Raw genomic sequence first — 18,941 nt, forward strand, 5'->3', positions numbered from 1 at the left:
ACCCAAAGAAAGACATTGAAGAGGATGTTTTACCTCATGGAATCAGTTTTATGTCTCACTACTTGCAGATTCCTCCAGAGGAACTCAGGCTTAGTTGCCCTCACTCAAAAATGAGTGAAATGGTTATTCATTTCTCTTTGTAAAATGGTTCCAGGTCATTGTGTTTGTTCTATTTCTATCTCAGCCTGTCTGCTGTTTTTAGGCAAGGAGGACATGGAGGGCAGGAGACGTGTGTGTGTGTGTGTGTGTGTGTGTGTGTGTGTGTGTGTGCGTATGTGTGTGTGTATCCAACCAGAGGAGAGGTTTGGCTGCAGGTATGGGAGAAATTTCTTTTTAAGCATAAATGTCTGCAGAAATAGCAAAAGGAACATAGAATCCCAGCCAGGTACATTGCCTTGGGTATAAATGTTACATCCCTTTTCAGAGCTGCTCAAGTGTGAAATCTAACCCCTGCCCACACTCTTCCATCAGAAGTGCTCTAACAGGTATTGAACAGATTGGGAAAATATACAAAAGCAGAACCCAGAATGGTGACTTTTAAAAGGACTCTTTTTTTTCAGGTCACCGGGCAAATATATTAAAATCTGAGGAAATCCTACCTGAAATTATGCAGTAACAGCAAATGAATGCAGTGAGCTAAGACTCAGAGCATAAAGACAAGCTCCATCTGAGAAAGGACAACATAGACACCCAAGGGGACACTTCCTGGTTCTGTCTCCACATTTAAGATAGGAATATCAATGCCTCTCCCACCACCTACAAAAGAAACCAAACTTCATTGGACTCCCTCTGGAAAAACTCAACATACTCAAAAATATCACTACCTCTGAATGGGCTCAAGTAGATAAAACTTTCCCTTGAAGGGGTCCCATTGGAAATTGACAGTTAAAAATTCATTAATACAGTTGCTGCCATGTTTCTGATGGGGGTTTCCCTTGACCATGATAGACAATGTACCTTTGCTGAGGGGCAAAGTCAGTTTTTCCTAGGAGATTTTGAGCCACATGGAGTCAAGAAAAATTAAAATCAAAATCAAAACAAAACAAGGCGGGAGACCATCATGGGGTTTTTAATGTCATTTTTTAGCAAGTGGAGTTACAAAATTAAGTGTTATCATCATTTCAAAAAGGAAAAGCTACTTGCACACCAAAAAAATAGAAAAGACATTATCTATGAATAAAGAATAGTACTGTAAATCAAATATATTTGCTTTCATGGAGGAATTACCACGTCCTTCTCTCTTTGAGGATCACCATCTCTGACCATCAGGGGCTGAGTGACTGATCCACTCGCAGAGTGTTTAGGCGTCTTTCCCTTTACTGAGCCACTCATCTTACCAGTATTTTATCACCTCTGTCATTCTCCTCTAGCTCTGACTAGTTTTATTTTTACACACTGTCTGGTACCAAATCCCCTTATGCAGTGACCCTTCCAGCTCTAACTCCCTAAGTAAGTAAACCAGGGCAAATATGTGAATGAGAGATTTCCAGAGAAATCTCAGCTGTTGCAGGAAGTGAAAGAGACACAGGGCTTTGGAACCAAACTGAAGACCTTGTTGTCGGCTAGGGAAGAGAAGTGTTTTCAGTTGGGAAACAACATAGGAAATAGCTATGAGATCTCTTGGACAAGGCAGTGACCTGGGAGTCAAGGACACTGAAATGCATTTGGCTCATTTGAGAATGAAGGTTGGACAGGATGTTGTATTTTGGCTTTGGTTAGCTATGACTGAGAAGAAAATGGGGCAACATCTTTGGTTAGGAAAAGCAAAGGGGAGAGAAGAATTTAAGAGCTACATAAACTATGAACTGATTTACAAATGAACCAGTGCTTTCACTTAGAACAAAGGCATTTAGGATACAACAATGTTCCATCTGAGATTGCCTCCTAGAGATGATCTTATCCAGTGATGTTCAACTACAGCAAGCTTAAGAATCACAGGTGTTTGTTAATGATGCTTCCTAGGCCCTGCCCCAGTGACCCTTCAGCAAGAGCAAGCACTTCCGGTGATTCTCACAAGGGTGGTCCTCAGAACCACACTGTATTCTGGCCATTTCATTTTACAGATGGGGGTAAGCAATTTGAGGTTAAGTGATTTATTCAGGGTTACACAAGTAATAAGTGGCAGAAATGGAACTGGAATTAAATTCTCCTAATTCCTAATCTGTTGCTATTTTCACTTTACTGTGCTGACTTTTAATAGGAAAACTTTGGGCAAAAATGTCCCCTAGCCCAATCAAATGACTGGGTTTGCAGGCAAAGTGGTATTTATATCCTCTAAAACTTTCAGTGGCTTATAAAGAGGTTTTACAGAATTCTGCAAAAAAAAAAATTATATATATATATATATATATATATATATATATATATATATATATATATATATATAAAGGCATCATCCCACCCCACATTGCGATGAATTACCAGATGAAAGTCAGTATTTTAAGCTCTTTGGTCCAGACATGTGAATACTTGACTTTTTCTGAGTTGGACTTCACAGTGAGTGTGGACTTCCCAGCTGAATGACTCTTTATAGACAACATCCTGCAAACAAGGCTGTCTTCTCTGCCCCTCTCCCACAAATGGTCACTTGTGCTCATGGAGGGTCACCCTTAGTCTTGAGCTTCAGGTTGCCTATCTCATAGGCTAAAGGCATATGATGGCTTGGGAAGCTTGGAGTTTTCTGGTCTTTTGTTTGCCTGGTCTTCTTGGCTTGAGAGAAGCTTTGTGATTATCATATTTTTTAACCTTTTCATCTTTATTTTACAAAAGTCAAAGTGGAACAGAGGGAAGGAGGCAGCCATGTGGAGACCTGTTTCCTGCCATCTCAGGGTCCTGCAGTTTGGTAGTGAAGAGCATCCTTGCTCAGACCCAGTGCTCCAGGCAACACTAATGTAAAGCCCTTTTCATTGTCTCAGAAGGGAAGGGGGTTAGTCTTTATTGCTTACTGATGGTTGCAGGCATCATGTTTGATCTTTTTACATGCATTATTTGCGCTGACCCAACAAGCCTTTAACATAGATGGTATAGTCTCCTTTTTACAAATAGAGAAACTGAGCAAAGAGGATAAATAACTTGTATTCAGTGGTAGTATCAAGATTTGAAACCAAGTCTGTTTAACTTCCAGGACTAAGTCTTTTTGCTATACCATGTCCTCTGAGATATAGGGACTTTTTCTTTTTTTTAATTTAGGAATCAAATGAAGTGCTGGAAAGTGAGGCCTTGCCTTAGTGATGATTCTTCTGGCTTGCAATGAATGGTCCTTATTATCTTCCTCGCCAATTTTTCCCCAAGGATGACTGGCTCTAGAATGTCATTTAGCTTACCTCCAAAGCTTACTGAATTACATATTAGAACAGCACCTCCCACCCTGGGGCCAGGGACATTAGGAAGGCGATGATGAGCTGCTTCTTGCTTTCTTTCCTCTTGCTCTTGCCATTATTTGGCTGAGAAATCCTCCTGGCATGTGACTGTGATTCAGAACTGCTCCTTGCCCTGTCTGTGTGTGTGATTTGAATAGCACAGCTTGTCACACATGTGGCTGAAGCAGATCCAGCTTGGAGAATTCGTCATGTGGTTGCTGTTGCCAGGGGAGTATGCTCGCTCAAGCGGTGCACTGCCCGGGCCTGTGGTCTCTGCTTCTCCCCAGGGTCCGCTGTGGCTAAGAGGGTCATAACATGGTACAATGCTGGTTTGTGTTTCAACCTGATTGGGGCAGTAGGTGCGGTGGGGCTTCAGACCCTTCCAAAATTGTAATGGCTTACAAAATTAGGTGTAGGGGGATGGGAAGCAGACAAAGGATTTACACGATGGAGGTGTGAGGAAAAACAAATCAAATATACCTCTAGAATTGTTTGAATTTTGGTAAGTCTGATTATGTTATCATAACATTTTATGATATGTTAAACATTATCTAATGCATGATTGGTTGTCAACTGCCATATAAATGATTGAGCTTTCCTAATTTCTGCTGCTGTAAATAATTTGGAATTTTCAGTTACCATAGAATTGACTGACGTATTCAATCTTTCCTTCCCTCAACCTTCCTCTTGCCCTGTTGCTCTTCCCTCCACACTTTCTCCCTGCCTCCCACCCCATAACCTTCCATGGATTTTTAAATCAATGGCCCCTGGCAACTGCCTTTGAGTTCAAATGTTTGAAGCAGACATTTTCCACAGAGGGTATCTTTCTGAAAGTTTCCCTTCTTGACTTGGCAGAGCTTAAGAATTCTGGCATCTAGGACAAAGAGCATGTGTGCTTGAGTCTTGGACCCTTATTTTATTGTTACCAAAGGGACTATGATTTTGAGAACACCTTTAGAGAGCCAAGCTACAGTGGCTGTACCCCACCGCCTACTTGCTGAATCCTTAACTCAGAATTGGCAAGGAGAGATTGAGCTGGGATTATGATCCGTGACTCTAAGTAACAGAATTCTCTGAATGTCAAACCTCTAGAACGAGGTTCATTGTTATCAACCTTAAAAAGTTAGAACAGAGGCACCTGGTATATCTGGGAAGGATTAAGAACATATCATCCAAAGCCCCTATAGCCCTGGATTTCTCATTTCTCTGCTCTGTCTACCTAACCATTTACTGAGAGTTTCCTTTGTGCCGACTACTCTGCTAAGTGCATTCTGGGCATTTTCTTGTTCAAGCCTCACAACTACCCTATGAGCCATATATTTCTAGGCATCCTTCATAGATGAGTACATTGAAGTTTATAAACTTCAAAAAAATTGCTCTGAATCACACGACTTCTAAGGATCCCCTATCCCCTATGAACATACATACACTCCCTCCCCTGCATTCCTGGGTTCTTAACTCTTATCATATACCGAGTCCCACGTTAAAGTAAGGTTATTAATGCCTGCTGCTTGGAATTACTTGCAGAAATTTTCTCCATTTAACCACTGTGGTGTGGCCACCTTCAGTGGTTGCACTAGGTGGAATGCTTCTCTCAAAGAGTGCAATGAGTCATTGCCTTGAGAGAGCTTTTTCTATCTCTGTTAAGTAATCGTCAGTTATTTCCTGTAACAACATTGTTCTGTGTGACAACAGAACACCCCTGAGGAAGAATGAGCTACATGGGACATGGTCCTCTGAATCTTCCCATTTAGTCAGGGGAAATATTGGTCCTTCCTCTCTCAAGTTCCAAGTTCTGGCCTTTCCAGCCAGCATCTTTTCCATGTTCTGGGTTTGGCTTCAATGTCTGATATTTATTATCAAAGCAGAAAGAAAAGGTCTCTGTGGAGTCTTGCCCACAGTGGGGACAGACCTGTGCCTACCCATTCCTGGTCTCCTCGAGTGAGAACCTGCAGGGCCCTGGAGGTACCATGGTGTACCCTGTAGAGATATCTCTTCCTCATGGATGATGCAGAATGACATATAAATGATATTTATACCTTTATTCTCTCCTTGCAAAGTCCCTTTCCCCACGTAGTAATCAATTTCATGGTTTACCTTTAAATTTTTTTCAAAGTTGTGTGTTCTTCTTTGAGAGTATTATCCCAGCACCCTAATGAAGATTCCGTCAGTGTCCCTTGGAGTGGGAAACTCTGGCAGTTCTATGTTCTCTAACAGGGTTGTAAGCATCTAACCTTTCAATAGCCTCCGTATACCAAGCTGCTCTCCCTTATTTGTAGCTATTTATAGAGTATTCTCTCCAGACATACTCTGCTATACTGACCATGCACTGGAGTATTAGGCTCTTCTTTGTGACTGATCTCCATTTCCTACTTATGACCCCATCCTGGCACTAGCCTTACCCTTTTATACCTCCCTCTTCCCTTTTCTCATTTAGACTTTGCTCCAAGATCCCTGTGATTGGCTTTGCTCAGAATCTATTAGCATTTGATCCTGTTGGCTTGAGAAGTCCAGTCTGGCTCAGGAACCACCACTAATCTCAGTTTAAATTAAACAGCAGGCATTTCTACCAAAATCTTTTGTTGTCTCTGGGACCCCCATGCATAGGGGGTCTCATTACATGTTGTGTAATTTTGTCCAAAGGCCAAGTATTTTCAAAGAAAACCCACTGAAATAAGTTGGCTAAGTGACTGCTACAGCATCTGTGAAGTCTTGGTCACTTTTTTCATCTTCAAAAAATCTAATATTTTTCCTCAATTAAGAGATGGTATATGTTACAGCTTAAAATCTTTAGCAATAAATCTTCTAAGAACTGTAATTATACTAATAGTCCTTTGTGTATGCTCTAACCATAGACATAGATCCTCTTTTAACTCTTGTATTTTCATCTAGACTAGACCATTAAGTTTTCTTTGTATTGGCCACTCCCTTTTCCTTCCATCCTTCCCTCCTCTTTTTCTACCTTCAAATCTTTTCTGGGTAGATAGGTGTGCCAAATTCTGGGAATATGAGGTCAAAGCCCAGTTTCCTGCTTTGAAGAACCATAGCAGAAGGAGAATACATATTTGAGAGAGAAAGACATATAAATACATACAGGAAGGTTTTGAGGGAATTGTGACAGAGTATAGTGTGGGCATCACTATTAGTTAGGATGGTCAGCATTCTTAGCAGGGAAAGCCTGATCAGGGAAGGATTCAGAGGAGATTATAATGTTTGAAGTAACACTTGGACAGTGTATCAGGATTTACCAGAAGATGGGTAAGGAGGCTGATAAAACAATATGAACAAAGGCTTTGGGGTGGGAACTGTAAATGGTCCTTCTTTAGTGCTACTGAGGAGGGTTATGAGTGTCTGTACAATGGGTAAGTGTGGAGAAATGGAGTCTGTATATAAAGGCAAAGCAAAGAAAGGTAGGAGAAATCAGACTTGACCCTGAAGGCTCTCAGAAGTCCCATTGAGAGACTCTCAGCCGAGCTATGACATCAGGTCTGTATGTTACAATGCTCTCTCAGGCAGAAGTTTACCATATGGGTTTGAAATAGGATGCAAGGAAATGAGGACCTGAACCAAAGCAGTGGCCAATGAGATGGAGAGGAAGGAAGAGATATGAGATGGTCAGGAGACAGGGTCAGTAGCACTTAAGCACAGAGAGAGAGGATCTGGAAGGTGGGGTTGTTTCTGATGTGAGTAGATGAGGTTATCACCCACTGAATGGGCTAGTAAAGGAGAATGAGCAGGCCTGGGAGGGAGAGAAGAGCTGGCCTTGCTTTATGTGATAGTGTGGCTGCTTCCACTCTTCCTCCTAGACCTCGATGAGTGCTATCAGCGATTAGCTTGGAGATCAGAAGAGATTTCCTATAATTGTGCAGAATCTTGAGTCAAAATTTTCTCCTTCCCTATACACGCCCCCCACCATTGCTTCCAGCCCATCATTCTCTTCTCCACCCTCAGCACTATTTCCTTCTTTTAGAACCTGACTTCTACAAAAAGACAATGGTCATCAGAATGTGTGAAAAATGAAGTTTGGAAACACCTGCAGGGGAAAGAGAAAGGTATAAACTATTTGCATGAAGCCCCTGAGCTCAGAGAGGAGAAGGCCCTTGGATAACTGTGTCTTCGTCTCCAGTGAATTCTGGAAAATTTAAAGTCCAAGCATGTGGAACCACTAACTAATTTAGAGGACCACCAGTTTACGCTTCAAGGTTTTCTAAAAAAATCCCCATTTACAAATTGGGAATCAGGAATCTATTCCTTAGTGGGCCATGCCAGTCAATTGCTTCTTTGCTCAGATCCCCTCCCTGCCTTTCCCCTGCTCTGCTTGGTACCACAGGGAACTGATCCTGCAATCTGTATTTCCCAGGCTCCCTTTCTATTGATTTTGCTTAGTTTGGGGCCCTGGAGAGAGGGTAGAGGGCAGAAGTATGGGAGAAGCCATGTATTTCTACCTCCCTCTCTCTGCTTCCAGTGGTGTCTCAGGCAGTAACACTAGTTATCTTTATGTGGTTCCAGCTCCACAAAGAGCTGGAGTTGGGCAGCTTCATTCTCTGAGCTCTAGTAACAGCACCTCTTCCCTTGCTCCTCCAGCTCTAAAGATGGCAGTGGCTTCCTACTGCTGCTAGTGTCTGGGTTGCCTCACTGCCCCTGTTTTCCTTTTGGCTCTTCCAACACATTTGTAACTAGTTTCCAACATTAAATTCTCTCTCTTAAACTACATGGGATGAGTCCTGTTTGTCTGATGGACTTTGGTACACTCTATGTAAGCTCTGTGGTTGGCACATGGTTAATATAAGAACCCAAATACTTTCTATTGCTCCTGTTCCCCAAAGAGCTCTTCTGCCTACCATGATTCTCCAGCCCCGAGAGTCGGGTTCCTGGGCCGAATTGTCTTGGAGGGCAAACATTTTGTTCAGTGCTTCCTGAATGGCATGAGAAAAGGAGCTCTCTTGGCCCAGTCTCCTTCCTGTGGGATTTTCCAAAACTTTCCACTTGTATCTAAGCTCAGGAAACATTTTAATGGCTGGAAATATGCTTGGAAGGGGGGGGGGGGTTGAAATCAACAGAATCTCCTCTATAAGAGGTGTGTTGAAATGTTCCGGGGTCTGTACATACACATCAAGACCCTGGGCCTCCCTTGTTGAAAGTATGGCAGACTCCCATCCTTTAATGAGTTCACATGGTGGCAGAGAATTTGGCAACTTCTGAATGCAATGATGACATGGAGCAGAGGAGTAGCTCCAAAGGCCAGAATTCTCTCCAGGAGGGCAAGGATGCTCAATGGTTAGCTATGTATTTGGATTCTAATTCCAAATTCACCTCAGATTCTATGAGGAGAATTCTTTGGCCAACAATAGTTGTAAGATTGGTCTAAATCATAATAAATCTTTTCTAAGGCTACTATTACCAATTAAGTAATGTTCCAGTTTGAGCATTCTGAGATTCTGAGACAATAGGCATTATCCAACTGCAGAGTACATTACTGATTTTCTTCAAACAGGCCGTGGCTTCACTTTGCTATATTGACCGCATTTCATAACAACTTCCGGAAGGGTCTCTTGAGAAATGAAGATAATTGTTGTCTTAAAGCATTCATCAGAGAAAAGTAGAAGTGAAGGGGCTGTACTTGTGTACCTTGTCAGATCCTTCAGTATTGAACCAAGAAGTAAAAAAAGTAACCATCATTTCTAGTCTTTGGGGGCAAAACCCCAGAAATTGCTAAGAGACTCTTACATGCTCCATCACTCCAGGGAACAACAGAAACTCCATCCTTTGGAGAATGACTCCGAATCTAATCACATATTGATTTATTTGGGCTGTGTCTAGGAAGTCACCCCAATTTTTTTTAGCACAGGAACCAGTAACAAGGACACTTATGTGGTTATCTGATGATGCACAAAACTTCATATACCTTGGGGTCAGATACATGTTTTATATAGAAGAGTAGGAATGTAATGAAAAGGGAGCAGGTGGTGTGCACCAGTGTGAATAGTTTCTGGTGTTTCTGAAATGTCCAGCATTGTATGGCATTGTTACTCTTCCTCCTAACTAAGTTTCTTCCATTAGCCTACAAGGGAGCCGATGGAATAAATTATAGCCCCAGAAATAATATGAGAGGACTTGTTCATCTGAACACCTCAAAAAGCTAAGATGATTTTTTTTATCATGCCAGAGATTAAAATTAACTCATGGATTCTGGCATATAACATACATATCATACATACATAAGCCTATAGTATTCACCTCCAAGTAGCTAGAAAGAAGAGATTCTCCACTGTGAAAAAAGATAATGATATTTTAGAATTAAGTTCTAACTTTGTCTCTAATTAGATATGTGATCTTAGGCAAACAACTATGAGTTGTAGGTGTCTCTTCTACAAAATAGTTAATGATCCAGAAGAAGAAACAACATCATGTTATACTTCATTTACTATTTTGTACAATGAAAATATTCTTCACTGTTTATGGTAGGGCTTGCCACATCATTTGTTTGTGCTAACTATAGGATGCAACCCTAGCACTTGGCTCAGGTATTTATTTGGCCAATGACTTCCTCCTGTAATGCTTTCTGACCAGAGGACAGAGGAATACCTCTTGGAATTCTCCTGCAGAGCTTGTTAAAAACTCAGATTCCTTGGCCTTCCCAGACTAAATTGGTAGTGCTGGGGGTAGACCTAGGAATCTGCATCTTTACACATTTTCCAGGTGATTCTTGGGCAACACTAGAGTCTGAGATCCACTGCCAACCAACAACATATGTGTACTCTGTGATGTGGGTTGCCTTAACTCTGCTTGCCGTCTGCATTTAGTTTGCAGTCTGGGTCTTAGCTCTGGGCCTACTACTGGCTAATTTGGTTACACCTTTTCATCTCTCTAGGACTGTTTCCTTATTTATAAAATGTGGGAGCTAGAATTCTTGAGTTCTAACAATCCATGAAAATAGTTTGAGGGTACCTGGGTGGCTCAGTCAGTTGAGTCTCCAGCTCTTGATTTCAGCTCGGGTCATGATCTCACAGTTTTGTGAGTTTGAGCCCTGAGTCGGGTTCTGTGCTGATGGCTCAGAACCTGCTTGGGATTCTCTGTCTCCCTTTCTCTCTGCCCCTCCCCCACTTGTACTCTCTCTCTCTCTCTCTCTCTCTCTCTCTCTCTCTCTCTCAAAATAAACAGTGACCTGTAAGAGTTACTGAACCTACCTTACCAAATACTATTCCTTTTAAAAAAAAAAAAGTTTTTAATGTTTATTTATTTTGAGAGAGAGAGAGAGAGCAAGTGAGCATGCTTGAGGGAGGGGCAGAGAGAGAGGGAGATGCAGAATCTGAAGCAGGCTCCAGGGTCTGAGCTAACAGCTCGAGCTGTGAGATCATGACCTGAGCCAAAGTCAGAGAGAGACTTAACCGACTGAGCCACCTAGGTGCCCCACCAAATCCTATCTCTTGAAAGCCTACTATGTGCTGGGCATTGTTTAACTTCTACATGTGTTTCATTTATTCTGTAACCTATGATATCCATACTATCATTCATACTTGACACTTAAGGAACTGAGGCTTGGAAAAGTGAAGTAACTTGTCCAAGACTATTTAGTTAATAAGTGGAGCTGTAGTGGAGTGGGATTAAACTGAGGTCATAAACATGTGAAGAATCACCTGGGTTCCTTTGCACCAAAGCTTCTAAAGGCCCAGGGCTTGTCCGGCATGCCGCTCATTCACCCTATGTTCCACTCTCCCAGCAGAGGAGGCTGGTTTTGGTTTCCTTAGATGTTTACTTGGCCTCTTGCTTAAGCATTTGCTTTTCCTATTCAATAACAGTGAAAGGACCAAAAAAAAAGAAAAAAACTCCTAGGGCTGGAAACATTTTGTTTCCTACAAAAAGAATATTTTGCAGCCAGCTCTGCGGTTGAAAGTATTTTTCCTGTGGTCTGGGGATGGGTTGGATCCCATCTCTTCTTGGCCAGTGTCTGAGAACTCAGCCTGTGGCTTCCCATCAAGTCGGTGCACAGTATGCTGCATTTTTTAAACGAGTGTCTAGTGATGTTGAGTGGAGCACAAGTGGACCGAGAGTCTGTTTGGGTGTATAAGAATGTGTACATGTACCTCTGGCATTCTCAGGGCAGAGAGAACCTGGGAGTGGTTGTCCACATGCTGTACATATCAACATAGCTTTTACGTTTTCATCACTCACGCGACAACCAAACAAATTCAGATGCTGACCAAATGAGAGGAGAGTGATAATGTGAGCCTTGTGTAGATTTTGCAAGGAATGAGAAAGCCAAGGAATCTGAGATTTTGCTCCTTCACGTTTCTTTCCATCTTCAAATGTTCAAAACTAAGACATGGGGCTAGTTTGATTAGATGATGGGGTGGTCTGATGGTAATTCAGAAAATGGGAATTCTGAAGTCTGCCTCCATCCTGGCCACTGCAGAATTTAAGACACTGACCTTTGCCCGCCTTACATAATAAGTCTTTTCTCTTCTCAAGGACCACATTTTCCAAAAACGCAAAGTTGTTTAAAAAAAGAAAAGCTGTGTCCTTCAAATAATAAAAGCTCTTCTAGTAAAAGATGAATTTTGAACATTCAAATAGAATGCACAGATAAGTATTCCTAGTGCTAAGTACCTTTTCTTTACTCATAATTTAGTGTTTACTTATCATTGAGATGTTTCCAGTAAGATTTTGTACTGTGTGGTAATGCCTAGAACCTTCCAGCCTGACTTCCTTTGTTCATGCTATACCTGCCTGGAATGTCCTTCACTTGAAGAAACCCTACTTTTTCTGCGTGGCCTGGCCTTGATGATATCATTTTTTTTTTTTTACATTCTTCTCAACCACCATGAAAAAGTGGCTCTCTGGGTTTCCTTTGTACAGGGTTGTAAGTGCAATTACCTGCTGCCATTTCCCTCTATGTTAGGTGTTCAGCTGAATTAGAAGGCAGGGCTGACTCACTCCTAAAAATCCCAGCAGAGAGCAGATGCCCAACATGTATTTGTCAACCTAAAGGAAAGAAACGTCTCCAAAGACAAGCTACTATTGGTGACTTCAGAATTCTCCTGTATAAGTCCTTTATGTAGCTTTCCATCTGGAGATATGTTTTGGAAGTCAAAGTATCATAGCAGCCAAGGAGAAAAGTTATAGTCACTGCATTTTGGGGCATTGTTTGAAGAAACAAGCAAATTCCAGGCATGGAAGGAGTTATGAATCTTTTTGTTTGTACATTTTAGTGGAGGGAAATGTTAGGGAAGATTTGAAAAGCTATTGGAATAGAAATTAAACTATCAAGAGTGTTTCATTTTAGAGAGGCAGGGATTGAGATGGATAGACCCCATGCCCATATTGAGCATTGGTGACATTGGCTACAGGGTTGCACCTACCCTAAGATCAGAAACTGGCCCATCCAAGTCAGCCCGTGGGAAAGAATCACCACAGGGAGATCAGGGTTCACCAGTGGGGAAAAGCTGGCATTTGCTCCATTTCGTCACATAAGGCAGTGGAACTATTCTCACGGTAGGGTTTGGGGTGGGGTTGGGGTAGTGGTGGTGAATTTAGTAAACCAGTTTTCCGATGACGGGGATGTTTCTGTTTTTACCCCTTAACAATGAGACAACAACCCAAATAACAGATCCCTCAGTACGTTGAAATGCCAAGGCTAAATGAACTGGTGGAACTTTGTGGCTTTGGCTCTTGGCTTACAGGCGTATCCATGCATTGGGGCCATGGCTTGGCAGTAGACAAAGCGGCTGTGTGGGTCCTCAGGGAGCTCTCTCTGGCTCTGTGGTTTTCTTTGATATGCAATTGAACTTTGGCAAATTTTTCCTCTCAAGTCTGTGTTTATGAGGTCCAGAGGTAGGCAGAGACCCTCATTATGGAGCCTAAAGCCAACAGCAAACTAGAACTACAGGATGTCCTCCCACATTCACACTCTGCTTGTAGGCTACAGAGCTGGCCCACAGGCTTACAACAAAGGGACAAGTCAGGGAAAGAGACTGCTGACTTGTCTTCCCAGCTTCACAAGGTTCTGAGCTTCACACGGCTCTAAGCACATCTATCAAGTGCTTAAACATTTACCAGTATATATGCAATTATCCATTTAATTATCACACTTCTGTAAGGCAGCTACTATTATTCCCATTCTACAGGTGAGGGAACTAAGGCACAAAGAGGTTAAGTAATTGTTAGTTGTTGTTGTTCCTAATTATTATTCACAAGGTTAAGGTATACCTCTGCAGATATATCTTAAAATCAACTGGCTTTCCTGAATCCTTACTTCCTCCGTCTGTATCACTGGGCCACAGATCATAAAATTACTGGCTTTAGTATACTTAGCATTCTTAATTGTGGACTCACCTTAAATTGTAACTAGGTTTTGGCCATTTTCAAGTCATATTATTCTTATATTGGAAAATCTATAATTAGGACTTTTCCAAAGTCATGAATAGGTATAAAGAAAGTGATAAATTTGGTCAACAAGTGGGATCACCCATCCTACTAAATTTGCACAGTAGAGAGAAAGCCATGTGGTATTGGGTTGAGAAGAATATAAGAAATTGGAGGCGGGGTGGGGGGGAAGAAATTGGAGGTGGGGATCAAGCCATCAAGATCAAGCCAATGGACTCCAGAAAGCCTGAGACAAGACTCAGCACCATGGTTTGCATCTAGGCTATGGCTATGCACCTTCTTTTCTACCTATTTCTGTAGGAAAGAGCCTTTGCTCTTTCTACAACTGCCCCAGGGAATGCTGGTAGTAACATTAACGGCTGCCATTTTTTGTGACCAGCACATGAAGAGAGCTACACAAAGATTTTCTTTACAATATACTTGGAGGTGGGTTTTTGCAATAACACCATGAAGTGGGCATGATTACCCTGATTTTACAGATAGGAAAATAGGCTCAGAGAAGTTAAAAAATGTTCTGAAGCTTAAAACACTTAATAAATGATAGAAAAAGAAGTCACACTCAGGTCTGTTCAACTCTAAAGTGACTTTTAACCGCTAGATTGTTTAGCATCATAAAGGTCATGGTAGACATCTGGTATTTTTGTTTGCCCTTGATCTCTTACCCCTTCTTTTAATACCTGCACCCTGATTTTCTTATAAGAAAATGCACCTCTTCAATTTTAAGCCTGGATTATCTAGATAGGACTGATTGTACTCACTGTCTAGAGGTCTGACCAAAGGAAGAATCACATACCATTTCTATGGAGATTGGTTTGCAGTAATCAGTTAACTCAAGCTAAGTCGATTAGAGTAAACCCAGGACTTTGCTGGAACAGATGGAGTTGCTAAATTGGTAGAATATAAGCCTGGAGCTCCTGGTGGCCATTTTGGATACTGTACAAAGGGAACACACTTGAGAATGTCAGTGAAGTCAACCCAGAGGGAAACAAAACCAAGAGATTGAGAAAATGTTCCATGGGGAAGAAGGGTAAGTTCTGAAGTCATCATTTGAGGCCCTGGATCCAACTGTGCCTCAGGTCAATTACCCCTGAACATTCCAATTACGTAAGCCAGTAAGTTTCCTTTTTTGTTTAGTCTCAGTTGCATTGCTGTGCCTTACAACAGAAAGAGCACCGAATAGCATACACATTGGATGCTCATAGTTATGTACAAATGTGAAGCCAGAAAATTTTAATGATGAGAAACTTTATTATTAAATTGGTGTTTATATCCTCCTATTAGGTAGAGACCAGTTATGATTAAGTTTTTTAATGTTTATTTATTTTGAGAGAGAGAGGGAAAACACGTGCATATGAGCAGGGGAGGGGCAGAGAAAGAGGTAGGGAGAGAGAATCCCAAGCAGGCTCTGTGCTGTAAGTGAGGAGCCCAACACTGGGTTCGATATCATGAACCTCAAAATCATGACCTGAGCTGAAATCAAGAGTTGGATGCTCAAATGACTGAGCCACCCAGGTACCCCAAGACCAGTTATGATTATTCAGGTTCATCTTCCTCCTTTCTCAGTGATTCCATCCTTGGCTTTTTCTCTTCCTCCCTTTATGTTTGCTCTTTTCCTCTTTCATTTTCTTATGGCCTTTTCATTATTCACCTCCACTATTGTAGAGAGAAAAAAAGCATGAAACTTGTATTAAACAGCTTTACTGGTTTATAAGGCTCTTTGAAAAGTTTCAGATAAAAAGTGACTTAAAAGCAATTAAAAAATCATTTTTGGGTTTTAGTTAGCTGTGTCTTATTTGCCACATATTAAGCTTTATGAAAGTCCTTGATGTCATTTCTTCCATGGCAAAAGTACAACCTTTTCTGGTTTAGTCTCACTTAATCATTAATGATGGGCTGTAAAATATTCTTTCCAGTTCAAAAGTGGCATCAAATAAGTAACTAAGATGACATTAGTAATAATTTTGGAAATGTGGTCATTTAGCAAGCTGGCATTTACTGAACATGTACCATGTACTGGACTAGGCTCTGGAAAAAGCAAAGGAGAATAAAACATAGTTTTCAAAATCTAGCTGGACCGGCAGGCCTAGGAACCACTGACCATAATGCAGTGTGATGGGCAGGAAGATAGTAAAAACATTTCACAACTAGTTCTACGTAGGAAGGAACTAGGCAGAACAGATGCCAGGTTTGGGGGAAGTGGGTTCTGGAACTACCCCCTCCCCCTGTGCCAAGCAGTTAATGCCTTAGTTTCTGGATGCTGTAGGAGGGTCCTACACTGGCGAAGCAAGGGGGCCCTTGGGGACCTTAGGAACAGCAGCTATTTGGCAAATGGTATGGCAGTATTTCAGTATTTTAACAACTGGAATGGGTTGAATAAGCCTGTAGTCATTTGATAATTAAGGCCTCATAATGGAGGCAAAGAGAGGGGTGACTTTACATAGAGGAGTTGACATTTGAGCTGGTCTTTAACAGAGTTCATTCAGGGAAGAGAGAACAGTCCCTAAAATGTTAAGGTGTGCCTGCCATGTTTTAATCAGCAGAATCAGGTTGAGTGATTAGGAGGGAGAGGGGAGAGGAGAGACTGGAGCAGTGAGTTGCCCCAGGTTGGGAAGGAGCCACAAAAGAGTTTGAAAAATAGACACTAGGGAGCTAAGCATGGATTTCAGGAGGTTATGAATGTGGTAGGACTTTTGGGTTATATACAGGAGTCTTGCTTGTCTGATGGAGAGAGAAAATTCAGTTTAAGATTATGGAGCTATATGAGCTGTATACTCTACCAGGATACCACTGATCTGGGAAAGCTAGAAGCACAGGCATTTAAACCACAAAAGCCTTGGGCCGTTGTTCACCCTAAAGCAAGGAGCTGGGAAGCAAGTATTTTTTAGCATATGTCCTCTTCTGGATTCCTGAGGCCTTCTGGGTTACTTCAAAGCTGTCCATTTAGTTTCTTAGGAGCAGGGCCCTCATCATATACATCTTTGTTTTCCCTACTGTCTAACTCAGTACCTGGGACATAGGAGGTTCTCAGTAAATATTTGTTGAATTAGTATAACATTAAATAATTCATTCAGCTCTAAGTAACCATTGCTTATACTTATTGTAAATACACTGGCTTTATGTAATTACACAGTGTGTCTGCCCTTTTTAGGTCCTGTATTTTCATTCTGGCATGATCTGCTTTCAGTGGCATTCAGCTAAAGTCTGTGCCTGCTCAACAGAAAGCTTTTGGCGACAGTGAATTGCATATCCTGGCTCGATTGCTCCTGAGTGTGACACAACATTCACCCTCTCTTTAACTTGACTGATCCTACCTGTATGTTTCCTACCTGTATGTTGTTTTTTAATTCTGAAACAGGAAACATACAAGTAATACATATTTGTGGAAAAATAACCAAGCAATATAGAGTAATACAGAGGAGGAGGGAAAATCTTCCAGAGGTGTATAATCTTCTAGACTGTCTCTATGCATATGAAAATATGTGTGTGCTCACAATACCTAATGTTCTCTAATCTGCTTTCTAAACCATCCTTACCTCATGGATAATCTTGCCATGTAAGTATAGTTACCGATCTTTTTTTTCCTAGCAGCATAGTATTCTATGGTGTGGATATAACAGAAATGCAGTCAAGAGGATGATGACACTAAAACGAATGAAATACTGTGTTTCTTAAACTCCAAATACTTTAGGTATTTTTGTTTTTAATTATTTAAATAAACAAATAACTGATCTAAACTAAAAAAATAGCAATCTGCAGCTTCACTTCAGAAATAATTGATTTAAGTCCATTATTATTGTAGGCATGCTTTGCTTCATTGTTAACCTCGTCTAACCCCTTCTACCTGGGAATCCCAAAGAGCATAGTAAACATTGTACAAATACTCCATAAAAGTTGTTCTGTACTGGTCTGGACTTAATGGATCTTTAAATATATGTTGTTTTAAAATGTCTTTTATTAGGGCCCGCCTTAATTGGTCTTCTCTCTTGATCCTGATTTTAAAGGGGAACATGGCCCAGAAAACCTCTCGGGTCTCACCAAATAATCTAAGCTCAGAACAGTGAGATTCCTTCAGACCCATCCCCCAAGCCATCCCTGAGATCACACTCTCTCATCATGGGACTTCTGAGTCTGAGATTCTGTAGCTGTGCACCAGAGGACTGAGGTCTCCTGGCTCTTGTGTTGCTGAACCTGGGTTTTGTTTCCGTTTTTTTGCTTTCATTCTCTTTTGCCACCTTTCTTCCAGTTTTTGTAGAGTCTTGGCTGGCTTCCTCCTAAGGATGGATCTGCCTGCCAGTGTGTTCAGGAATCTGCAGTGTCATTAGAGTGGTTACCTCTAATTGGTTCTTCTTTGCTGTGTTAGAACTCTGCCCTGAGCGCTAAGAAAACTCTTCAGTGTGTGGGCTCTTGTCTCTGTGAAAAAAGCTTTTGTCCTGTAATCATTAGGCAGAGCTCTAGTTTACTTCTAAAACATGATTAAATCCTTGGGAAGGAGGGGGAAAAAATAGAGGGCTGTTATTTAAGATGGGTACCCTGAGGGAACAAAGGAGAGGCTTTTCACATTGTTGTGTCTCCTAATTGGGCCAAGCCAAGGTTGCTGTGTGTCATTCCAGAAAGCAGTTCCCTGCCTGGTGGGAGGACAGGAGCACAGGGGTGACAGATTGAAGCTGACGTTGGAAGGCATGGGACCAGAATTCAGGACTTTTTAAGGCCAGATCTTCTGAACTTGCCTTCTGTCCCACCTCTGAAGGGCCCTGGAGGAGAGAAGAGAGCTTAGACCCCCACACTCTGCTCTGTAGTTCCCGACATAAAGAGTTTCCCTCACCCAGAATTACTGGGAAGGGGCTGGTTTGCTTTATTCCACATAACTCTATATTGCTTGAATTATTTATAGGGAACATGTGTTATTTATATAATCGGAAAAAATAAAACTATATTCATAGTGTGGGCAGGGGTAAAGAAAGAGAAAGTCAGTTGTTTAGTGGAACTGGCAAATGGTCCCATAGTGCAGTAAGGTCAACATTAAGAATAAAAAGCGCTAGTGGGATTATGATACTTTAAAAGGCCCCTAAAAATTCTGAGCAGGACTAATCCTTAGTATGGTGACAAAAAAAGGGAAGACTTTAACAAGCCCCCCCCCCCACCTCCTTCCTTTGGGGGCTCAGTGTCAGACCATACTGGACCCTACAAAGGGCCTTGTCC

General features: G+C 41.6%; 1 protein-coding gene across 10 annotated transcripts in view; it reads left to right on the plus strand.

Moving 5' to 3' along the window:
* The window catches only part of RAD51B (RAD51 paralog B), a 715,946-nt gene that overhangs the window by 523,488 nt on the left and 173,517 nt on the right, over window positions 1–18,941 (plus strand). For 2 of the 10 annotated variants that reach the window (XM_053224609.1, XM_053224608.1), the window contains exon 10: window positions 7,330–7,411. The exons of the other annotated variants lie outside the window; for them this stretch is intronic. In XM_053224609.1, the coding sequence (XP_053080584.1) occupies window positions 7,330–7,411 (82 nt within the window). The remainder of the gene's footprint in view (window positions 1–7,329; window positions 7,412–18,941) is intronic. 10 annotated transcript variants of the gene reach the window in all.

Source organism: Acinonyx jubatus, chromosome B3, assembly GCF_027475565.1.
Source record: "Acinonyx jubatus isolate Ajub_Pintada_27869175 chromosome B3, VMU_Ajub_asm_v1.0, whole genome shotgun sequence".
In the NCBI taxonomy this organism is placed as follows: Eukaryota; Metazoa; Chordata; class Mammalia; order Carnivora; family Felidae; genus Acinonyx; species Acinonyx jubatus.